At 37.6% G+C, this 11396-nt stretch overlaps 2 protein-coding genes across 2 annotated transcripts; one reads left to right on the top strand and one right to left on the bottom strand.

Moving 5' to 3' along the window:
- Positions 1 to 226: 226 nt before the first annotated feature.
- On the top strand, positions 227 to 2172 carry LOC115994377 (2-oxoglutarate-dependent dioxygenase DAO-like). The gene is made up of 3 exons (XM_031118502.1): positions 227 to 814; positions 1322 to 1637; positions 1740 to 2172. The coding sequence occupies exons 1-3, from the start codon at positions 462 to 464 to the stop codon at positions 1986 to 1988; spliced, it is 918 nt and encodes a 305-aa protein (XP_030974362.1). The 5' UTR covers positions 227 to 461; the 3' UTR covers positions 1989 to 2172.
- A 181-nt stretch (positions 2173 to 2353) lies between these two features.
- Positions 2354 to 9450, bottom strand: LOC115994376 (probable L-type lectin-domain containing receptor kinase S.5). The gene is made up of 2 exons (XM_031118501.1): positions 7820 to 9450; positions 2354 to 3520 (listed from the first exon to the last, which is right to left on the bottom strand). Exons 1-2 carry the CDS (start codon positions 9198 to 9200, stop codon positions 2646 to 2648), a joined length of 2256 nt encoding a protein of 751 aa, XP_030974361.1. The 5' UTR covers positions 9201 to 9450; the 3' UTR covers positions 2354 to 2645.
- Between the last annotated feature and the right edge of the window lie 1946 nt (positions 9451 to 11396).

The following is an 11396-nucleotide window of genomic DNA, read 5'->3' as shown; positions in this document are numbered from 1 at the left end:
TAAAGTGATATAATTTATACCACAACACATTTACGTAGGGTGTTGTAAATGATAGAAAGGTGTATCAACATAAATTTACTATCATTTCTTTCACTTTCACAACTAATCACGTGAACTAGTTGTGGCATAATTTGTGTGCCTCTTTATGTGACGCAAGCATATCTCTAAAAGGTGAATAGAAAAGAGAGCGTAAATTGGTCAACTAAAGATTAAAAAAAAGTTCTCTTCTTCTTTTGCATTGTCCGACTCCGTAATGAGATGAGTTGCTGGGACTCTTATCATGTTTAGTGTTTTGTAGAAAGTATTCCATTAATTTACTTACTAGTTACTAAGAAGAAATTAAGTAATATATAATAAAAAAAAGGTAAAGCATTTATTTATTTAGTGTAGTATGAGTATGGAATGGAGAAGCCTATATATTTATTTATATATTTAGTAGAGAGCAAATTAATTAAGATAAGATGGAGGAGGAGGAGGGGAAACGTATCCCGGTGATTGATATGCAGAAATTGGAAGAAGATGATGGAGAGCAGCTAAAGAGACTGAGAGAAGCATCGGAGGAGTGGGGTTGTTTCAGGATTGTGAACCATAAGATCCCCTCGAGTCTGATGTCAGAGATGAAGAAAGTGGTGAGAGAAGTGCTTGACCTTCCCATGGAAATCAAAATGCGCAACACAGACGTCATCGCCGGCAGTGGTTACATGGCTCCCACCCAGGTCAACCCTTTTTATGAGGCCTTGGGTCTCTATGATTTGGCCTCTTCTCAATCTCTGCGTACCTTTTCTTCTCAATTGGATCTCTCCCCTCACCAAAGGTTTCTTAATTTTCATCTTTTTATTTCCACCTCCCTGGCTCTTCCTTCCTTCCTTTTTCTTTTTTCCCTCTTAATTAATACTTATACTACTGCTGTTGTTCTAGTTGTAACAATTTTCTCAAAATTCTAAACACAAAACACAAATAATTTGCATGCCAAGACTTGAGATTTAAAGTAAAACATATATGATGGCTTGAAATTATAAGAAGTTGATTTTTTATGTTGACACAAGATTATAATGTTTCATAGATATTAAGATAATCACAGATTAATGACTGTCGGATAGTAAATAAGATCTTATTAACATGAAATTTGAAGTCCATATTAAGTGTGAACATATTATATTGATGGGGCATCTATTTGTGAAGCTTATGTACTAAAAATTGGTAGTTTCCTAGATGATTTTTCCCTAACCCAAGTTTTGGAGCATGTTTGTTATTCACATGTTTGAACCACCTGTTTTGTTTTGAAAGCTTAATTCTACTTAGGCAATACTTTTATTGTCAGAGAAACAATAGAGATGTATGCTGAAGCAATACACGAGCTGGCCAATGATTTAGGACGAATGTTGGCCAAAAGTATGGGTTTGGCTAGCGACTTGTTCAAGGGATGGCCTTGCCAGTTTAGAATTAACAAATACAACTTCACACCTGAAACTGTAGGATCCTCTGGTGTACAAATACACACGGATTCAGGATTCCTAACCATACTTCAAGATGATGAAAACGTGGGTGGTCTTGAAGTCATGGACAAGTCTGGTGCCTTCGTATCCGTGGATCCCTGGGTAGGCACCTTGCTTGTCAATCTTGGGGATGTTGCAAAGGTATGCAATATGCATATATGCAGAGGATCCCATTTTATAATAATACTATATGATTTGATTTTTGATTTTGAGTTAACTAATGTTTGTTAATATATGTTGAAGGCATGGAGCAATGGAAGATTTTGTAACGTGAAGCATCGAGTACAGTGCAAGGAAGCATGTATCCGAGTGTCAATTGCTTCATTTCTCTTAGGACCCAAGGAAGAGGCAGTTGAAGCCCCACCAGAACTTGTTGACTCTGACAACCCTCGCCAGTTTCTCCCTTTTACTTATGAAGAATATAGGAAACTCCGGATTTCCAAAAAATTGCATGCTGGTGAAGCCCTCCAATTTGTACGCGCCAACCCATAAATGCATGCGTATCAAGTCAAGACTTGCCAGTTTATGTAACTAATAAAAGGCTCATCATAGGCCTAAGCTTTTTATGTTACTTTAGACTTTGCAATTATGCATGTTGTGATATCATTTGGAACAGTTGGTATCGAACATTGTTACAGCAATACAGTCTTAACAATGTTCTAAGGTATTCAATATACTGGCATAAGCAATTAAGCATGGTTCAAACACACGAGAGGACAAAGGATGATAGGAAATCCTGGAAAGAACAAATGAAAATTTCGGAGATTTGGACTAATTTAGATGACAATGGACATGTAATTAAGAAGATAAACGTCATGCTGTGTGAAACATCGCAGTGAATTGACCATATCCAGAAGTAAAATCATGAGATCTATATATATAATTTCCTTGGTAATTAAGTTTTTACGCACATTTGACATTTTAAAGCCAAAAATAACCGTCTGTTTAATACGGCTTGGATGTTGAGCCTACCCATTCCCAACCCAAATTTAATTGAAGAATGTCGTTTAGAATTTAGAAATTTGTCTCTTTAGAAAAAAGGAAGGAAATTAAAACAGAAAAGAAGTAGAAGAGGAAATATCAAACAGGAAATTAATGGTGCATCGACCAATAGTACCGTAGTAATTCATCCCTACACGAGAGAGCTAGCTATATATCACTGTAACCCCCACCTGCACCTCCACAGCTTTCCCTGCTTGCATAGTGAGGTGTCCAACCAGCTGATTCCGAACCTGACCCAAAACGCCAAGATGACATGGAAATGGGAGTGGAATCAGCTGTTGTAGCATTAGCCATCGTGCTGTTACTATTGCTGCTATCTGGCATTGTGGACGGCCACACAAAAGCGGGCTTGAATGGTGGCACGTGGGGAACCGCCACTGCTCCTGATATAATCTGAATAATGGTCTGCGTTTTGGGCCTCTCCCCAGCAATCGGATGTGAGCATGCAAGGCCAAGAAGCAAAAGCCTCTGTGCCTCCTCAACCACGTATTCGTCTCCCTGCAGCCTCTCATCCACAGCGTCCAATATTCGTCCCTCGCGATGCAACCACCAAACCCAATCCACCAGGAACTGGAAGCCTGCAATCTTGGTCCATGGACGCTGACCACATACCACTTCCAGCAACACTGCCCCAAAACCATAAACATCGGACTCGCAGGTGGCTTTGCCAGTGTGGAAGCACTCGGGAGCTATGTAGCCCATGGTCCCTGGCACACCCTCCAGCTCCGCGTAAGAGGTTTTCTCATTGTCTAACGCTCGTGCTAGCCCAAAGTCGCCCAGACGAGCGTTGAAGTAGGAGTCCAACATGATGTTGCTGGCCTTAAGGTCCCGGTGTACCACTCTCTGGTCGTATTCGTTATGGAGGTAATGCAGCGCTGATGCCACTCCTGATATGATCTTGTATCTCAGCTCCCATTCCAGGGTTGTATTGCTTTCTGGGCCACAAAATAAGTGATTGTCCAAGCTGCCATTAGGCATGTACTCATACACCAAAAGCAGTACTCCATTCTTGTGGCACCATCCTGAAATCATCATGTATATATGCGAGCGTTATTAATTGTGAGCAAATTGCCAAACCATAGCTAGCATTAGTTAATTGTTGATTAGTGTCCAGACTGGTATCCGAATGGGTTATTAATTAATTAAAAAAATGCAACCAAAAACCAAACACATACACCAACTTGAATTTTAGTTAGGATATACGTGCTACATCAACATGGTTTGTAAAATACTAAAAGATACACATGCTACATGCCAATATTAGTTATACGTAACTCTTTTTATTTTCCTTTTTCTTTTTTCAAGTGGAATTAAGTAAAAACTTTTAAAACAAAGAACCAATAAAAACAAAAATCTTTAACAACTAGTGTTGCTTGTGATTGATACATAATAAAACTAGTGTAAGTTATGAATGGTTCCATGTGATCGAGGAGGATGTGCATCATCTCTCATAATGTGAACTATGTTTTTTGATAAGTGAACTTCACAACTAAGTGTTACGTGCTTAGTTTTTATTTAATTATTTAAGATTTTGTTTTTGTTATTAAGAGTTGGGTAATCACATAATGAATAGGATAAATTGTTAGCTTAGTATTTGAAGAAATCTTATCTACTTGTTGTAGATAAAGATTAGGTTTCTTTTGAATTTAAATATTAGCTTTATTTTGTAAAGTCATCTATTTATATGGGTTGATGTTGATTAATAAAGGAAGCTAAAAAATATTATTATTGAGTGAATATTCACTTTGGAGGTCTAGACTTCCTCGAAGTAGTCTATTTATCAATTAGGTGGTATCAGAGCCAGGCATGAAGGAACAATGGTTGGAACAATTGTTGGAATGCATGGACAAATCAAAAGAGATACAATCTCAATCTCTAGTAGTTGAAAGTATCAAAAAAATGCAAGTGATATGCAAGTCCTTGCGTTTGGCTAGATATGAACAAGAGACACCAATTAAAGAGGGTGGTGGGCAATGCGCAACCAAAGAGAGGGATTTGGATCTCTATGAACAAGAGAAGCTAACTAAGGAAAATGATAGGCAATGCAAACTCAAAAATAAGAGGACCATGGGAAGCAACTTGTGAAGATCAAGCTCTTATGCGAGAATCATTTTCAAATTAAACCCTTGAAGACAATGGCTAATTTCAAGGGAGGAGGAATGAATAGGATAAATTATTAGCTTAGTATTTGAATAAATCTTATCTACTTGTAAATAAATATTAGGTTTCTTTTGAATTTAAATATTAGCTTTATTTTGTAAAGTTATCTATTTATAAATGTTATTATTAAGTGAATATTCACTTTGGAGGTCTAGACTCCCTCAAAATAGTCTATTTATCCATTAAGAGTTCTTGGTTCACTCAAAACAATCAACAAACTCAATTGGGTCAAATGAGTTTGTAACAGGTACTTGTGATGTGATAATGATGTTCCTATCATCGTAACAAGTATTAAGTGGTGGAATAATAAGGAATAGGGCTGAAGTCTTTCTAATTTCATGGTTGAAAATCTGTCTCAAAGCCCAAGCCCGGATAAAAGCTACTGATCACGAAGCTGACATTATAGCTTTACTAATTATTTTTTTGGAGAATCAGCTTTAGGAAAGTATTTTATTACGTGCATCCTTGCACAGTAGTATGTCATGAATAGTTTGACTTTATATATATATATATATGAGAGAGTGAGACCCACCAGTCCACTACTATACGCTATACGGCAAAACTTTCCCGCGGTCGACAGTTGGATCGCACGTTTAAAAATTCGTTTCGTTTAGCTATAGCATGTGCAGAAGATTCCTATTAATAATTTCCTACTACGCAACAAGGACCCAATTCCCATGAAAATAAATACAAATTGTGACGTGACCTAAGCCCCCGCCCAATTTTTTTTTTTTTTTAAATTTTTCCCCTAGGTAAATACGTGAGAGCATTCCCATTAAAAGTGTTAAAAGCTATTTTTGACACTTTTAATGCCTCACACACTAAAAAAATACACTGCATCAAAGTTGCTAAAGCTATTTAAGCCTGTATGTACGTGTATTTAAATAATAATTTTTAATTTTTTTAGAAATACTTGTGAATGAAAAAGTATGTAAAATACGTATAATGTTGTTTAAAAACTGAAAACAAGTATTCAAACTGATATATCAAACAAACCCTTATTTTTAACATCTAACTATAGTGAGTTAGAGCATCCCATTAGCTCATGCATAAATTTTTCCATTTTGCATATCTAAAACTTACTTTTTCTATTTTACACACTTATTTTTACAAAACACTCATATCAGTTTGTCTATTATACACATTTATTCAAATAAAATATTTATTTCTTTGCCACACAACCATTGACCCGCACCCATAATCCACATCGATATCACACCGGAATCCACACAACCCACCGGCAGAAAACCAAAAAAACAAACCCAGCAAAATAGATCAAAACCCACTTATCAAGATTGACGCCTCACTTTGAGCAACAAGATCGATGCCTCCAGAGGCAAGCGGTGGCGATGGCGATGGCGATGGTGAGAGACATTCAACCCGAAACCCACTGATCAAGCCCATTCAACCCGAAAACAATGAGAAACAAAGGAATAAAGAGCGATCGACGACGGTGGCGATCGGCAGAAGCTACAGGAAGAAAGATTGATGAGAGGAAGAAAGATGGATGAGATGAGAGAAAGAGAGAGTTGTGCGCCTGAGAGAGAGAGAGAGAGAGAGAGAGAGGGAGCTGAGAGTCAAGTACAGAGAGGAGAGAAAAAAAATTGTTAAAAAATTATATACACATGCTACTAGCAACTTGTATTTATACACAAATTTACACCAACTGATATTAGTGTTTTTTTGTTGAAATTGTGTAAAATTTGTTACTTTTTTGCATGTTGGTGTGGGTGCTCTAACACCACACTGTAGAATGATGATATAAAAAAATATTATTTTATTACTTTCTAACTTTAACTACCCATTTTTTCTTTTATTTAATTTATTTTTTGTCTTTGATTCTAACGCCAAGTCTATGGCTCTAGTTTTTCCTAAAAAAAAAAAGGGTCTATGGCTCTAGTCCCTCCCCAGCTCCCCTTCTCCCTCTCACCCAATCCCTTCCTTCTCCGTCTAAAACTGAACCCAAGCCAAAGTTTCATGGCCATCTCTTCTTCATGGCACCATCGCTGCTGCCGTCACTCGTGGTGGAAGAGAAAGGTTTCTGTTTTTTTTTTTTTTTTTTTTTTTTTTTAAATGGTGGTGGAAGAGCAAGGAACTGGTTTTGTGATGGTGGTGGAAAAGGAAGTGGCTGCGGCAGTTTTTGGTGGGTCTTGCGGTGGTTCAGTTGGTGGGTGGTGGGATTTATGGTTGTTGTGGTATGGATGGTGGGTTTTTTGTGGGTGGTTGGGTTTATGTGGTGGGTTTTTGGTCGGTGATTGGGGTTTGTGGTGGTTGTGGTATGGATGGTGAGTTTTTTTTGGTGGGTGGATGGGTTTGTGTGGTGGTAAGTGGTTGTTCTTATTGCTTCCAAGAATAGAGAGAGACGGAAACGATGAGAAAGAAGGAAAGGAAGAGAGAAAAAGAAAAAGATGATTAATAAAGTATAGTTTTAAAATAAATAAATCGGTGTATTAAGTTGTTAAATGCTATATTTTTTTAGCATTGTTGATAAGAGTGCTTTGAATAGGCTGCTGATGGGTTCAATACTTTTAGAGTGAAGCAAATAATTTGACATAATTTTGTACTATAACTCATCACGGTGATGAGTTAAAGGTGTTTCCATACTTTTAACCCCTCGCAGTACTCATACTTTTAACCCTTTCTCATTTTTGTCTAAAACAATAATAACAAAAGATATCGTTGATACTGGGACAAACAAAACAGACTGGCTAACAAAAAAGTGGGTACCAAAGATCATAGATTCAACACAGGTGACAGTGCACGAGTTCGAATCATGGAGAAGAACGAACAGAAACATGAAGTTATTGGAATCCAAAGTCATATTGTAGTCAAATTTCAAAAGCTTATATTTTGTTCCCGCATCCCTGGCCCTAATATATGGTAAAAAAAAAAAAAAGAATGGCAAGCAGTGATAATAGTAATAATTTAAGCATATATTAATTTGAGCACTATCTTCGCTAGCAACAATCAGAGCAAATTTGAATTGTCATTAGCTAGCTAGCGTTGGGCTTAATTTGTTCAAGGAGATCAATGCATTGCATATGGTGTTTAGCAAATCAGTTTATTAAAGCAAACGTATTAGAGCAAATTAAGTGAGACACGGCTAACACATACCATATATATATATAGAAACAAAAGAAGAGATTGAAAAATGACTTTACCGAGCAATCGGACGAGATGTTTGTGACGAAGGCGATTGATAATGGTAAGCTCAGCCAAGAAATCATCTTTACCCTTGAGGTTGCCCCTGGAAAACCTCTTGACGGCGACTTGCAGATTCTCCTTAGGAATCACACCTTTATAGACCACACCGAAACCACCTTGACCCAATCTATGCTTCTCGTCGAAGTTGTTGGTAGCACTCTTGAGTTCCTTAAAGCTGAACTCTCTAGGCGTTCCTGGGAGGCTTTTAAGCGCACCCAATATATTGGGACCTGAAGCAGCTGCTGCAACACGCTTTTTGTGCACATAATACCCCAAACCAGCAATCCCCATCAGCACCAAAACCAAGCAAGGCACTCCAACCCCCAAACCAATCTTAAGCCCCTCGTGACTACTTGATGATTCTTCATCACCGCCCGGAAGATTCTCCACGGTCAGATTCCACCTGAGCACGCAGTTGAGCTGGATGTCACTCGTTCCCGTGGAGGCGGCGAATCCGAAGTAGGAGTTCTTGTTGACAAGGCTTCCAAGGTCAAGATCCGCAGTGAGCACAGGCTTGTTGGGCTTGTCTACAGTGTACTGTTGGGGTTTCCCTTGCTTATCTTGCATTTGCTCTGCCATGAACACCGACAGAGACTTGTTTCCCCCGTCGTACTGGATCCACACCATGTAAAATCTGGTGTCATTAGGGGCCAGCTGGATGCCCAACGGGGACAAAGACACGGTTTTGTAAGATCGAACGCTGTTGATGTCGAGACCCACATGGTTGCTGTCCGGGTCGAAATCCTGCTTGAAGGTGTCCAACTCGATGGCGATGAGACGGTTGGTGGAGTTGCCATCAGTGGTGGAGTTGGTCAAACCCAGGTATTGACCGTCACTACCCGTTGGGAGATCCAAGTCCGGGGCGATGATAAAAGCAAGACCCTCTCCAGCGGCGGTGGACTTATTAACGCGATAAATGTTGAGGAGAAAGGAAGAGTTGAAAGATGCCACCTTGACTCCACCTCCACCTCCAGCTCCAGCAAGATCTTCCCAAACCTTGAATGAATGGTTGAACAACACTCGGCCTGACCTGTTTGAGAGGGTGAAATTACCGGCTGAATCTGGAGTCACTTGAAGGGCTTCATTGCTGATTGTGGCCGGCGATACCACCGCGAAGGTGGTGTAGTAGGAGCTGTCAAATGGACCACCGAACTTATAAGTATCGGCTGGTGTGGCCTGGCTATGAGCTTCGAAGAACGCTGCCGCTGCCAAAAACCAAAGCAATACAATAATATTACTATTCCTTATCATCCTCACCTGTACTTGTAACTGCAGATCCATAATAAGTCTTTTCATTTGTCGCCGCAGTTCCTCGATCTCCGCTGACCAACGATTCATTAATGACAGGATAATGAAGAAGCTGTTTGTTTTTAAACTGACAAGTTTATTTTTGACCCAACCTGTCCCTTTCTTTCTTCTTCTTCTTAATTTTTGCCCCCTTCCTTTCCTTTATTTTTGTCTTCGGGTCCTCCTGAGAACAAAAACTTGAGAACTGTTTTGTTTAGAGTTTAAGACTTTAGAGAGAGAGAGAGAGGCAGGCTTCAGGCCTTCGACTTTGAACTGGCCTGACATTCCAATACAAAACAATTGACGAAGCTTTTTAGTCAATAATACTCAATAATGCTAACAAGTTGCAAATATTCAACTAAAATATTTTAATATTAGTAAAATAGTTATAGTTACCTTCGTCATCCTAAATGATAAGCACGGATATTTCTTTCCTATTATAATGGTAGGATTAGATACTATACATTAAAAAAAAAAAAAAAAAAATGGAAATAGTTATACACTTATTTCAAAAGGAAATAGTCCTATTTCACCCAAAAAAAGAATTTGGGAAAATAATGAACGCGTGATTCGGAAAGTCTAAACCTGAGAAAATAGTTTATCATAGGATAGAGACTTTTATTGTCTCGTATTTTGCACGAATTTTTTTATTTATTTATAAATGTGTAAATATTAGTCTTTATTAAACTAAGATATTTTTTCTTTGCATAAATTCAGCAGCGGCATTAAGAATTTTTTTTAGGGGTCATTGAAAAATTTTAATAAAAAGAAATTTTAAATATATCAAGTTATCAACAAAATAATAATAATATATAAAGTCTTATAATTTCCTTTTATAAATTTTCAAATTTTGAATTGTTACATAATAATTCATTACGAGTATCTATTATCAATATGGGTAGTTATGAGCCTATGACCATTTTATTTTGTTAAGTTTGTCTAACATTTTTATCTTTATGCAGTTGCAATTAACTTATTATCTATTTGTCTGGAAAAATATTTGGGGGTGTAGGATTCCAAATAAAGTGAAGAGTTTGCTTTGGAGAGCTTGTAAAATTCCTTCCCAGTTAAAACAAACCTAGTCCGCAGGAATGTTCTATCTGAAGATTCTTGCGATCAGTGTAAACAGTTTCCTGAGGATGTGATCCACGCTTTTATGGGCTTGTCTTGAAGTTTCAGTTGTGTGGAATTCAGATGCAGCTTGGACTTTTCGGGATAGCAAGGTTTTCTCCAAATTTGTTGATCTGTTTAAATACGTGGTTGAAGAGAAGAAGGATTTAGAAACATTTGCCATGTATATTTGGACTTTTTGGTTTAGAAGGAATAGACTTCGGGTGGAAGACAAACCTTAACCAATAAATGATGTGATTCCTATGGCAAAACAAATCCAAGCTAATTTTAAATTAGGTCCAGGACTTGAAGTTAGGGGGCAATTTTGCTATTGGTTGTGTGTGATGGCTCTAACTTCCAGCTTGGTTGCTTAACTGCTAATGGTTTTTTTGTGTTTTTTATGTGTGCATCCAGGTTGTTTGTTTTGGGTAAAATTGGTTGATTGTGTTTAATTGTTTTTAGCTTCATTATTGGTAATTTTTGTTGTTAAATAATTTTTTTGGGCTTGTTTATTTTGGTTTAGATTTTAGATCTGGCCTTTAAAAGGAGAAAAATGCTAAAATTACAAACTTTTCTACAAATTATTAATGTGGAGAGTAGTTATTAGTAAGTAAAAATGTGAGGTAAGTGATGGGCCCAAATGCAAACCAATAATAGTTTACTACCTCAACAATTTATAAAAATGTTATAGAAAATTTTGTGGCTAGATTAGTACTCTTAAAAGAATCAATGATAATGTTAAGGGGGCAAAGTGTGATTTTATAGAACAAAATTACAAAAATTGGTGCCTATGTATATATTAATTTAAAAAAAAAAAAAAATTAGGGGAGGCCAATCAAGTCTCCCTCCATCCCTAAAAGGGTCTATCCATGAAACCTCATTTAGCATGTACTCCAAATACAAGCAGAATTCAGTGGTCTCCTTCTGTCAAGATCAATTTTGATGGAGCAATATTTCAGGAATCAGGAGAAGCTAGTATTGGTGTAGTTGTCTAAAACTCCCAAGGCTTGGTTATGGCTTTTATGGCAAAAAATATTATTTTACCTTACTCGGCTGCTGATGTTGAAGCAAAGGCTGCGGTTAAGGCGTTGAGATTTGCATAGGAGCTCAATTTCTCTTCCATTATATTGGAGGGGG

This window comes from Quercus lobata, chromosome 6, assembly GCF_001633185.2.
Source record: "Quercus lobata isolate SW786 chromosome 6, ValleyOak3.0 Primary Assembly, whole genome shotgun sequence".
Lineage (NCBI taxonomy): Eukaryota > Viridiplantae > Streptophyta > Magnoliopsida > Fagales > Fagaceae > Quercus > Quercus lobata.
The sequence above is the reverse complement of the archived record's forward strand: the minus strand, read 5'-3'. Positions and strand labels throughout refer to the sequence as shown.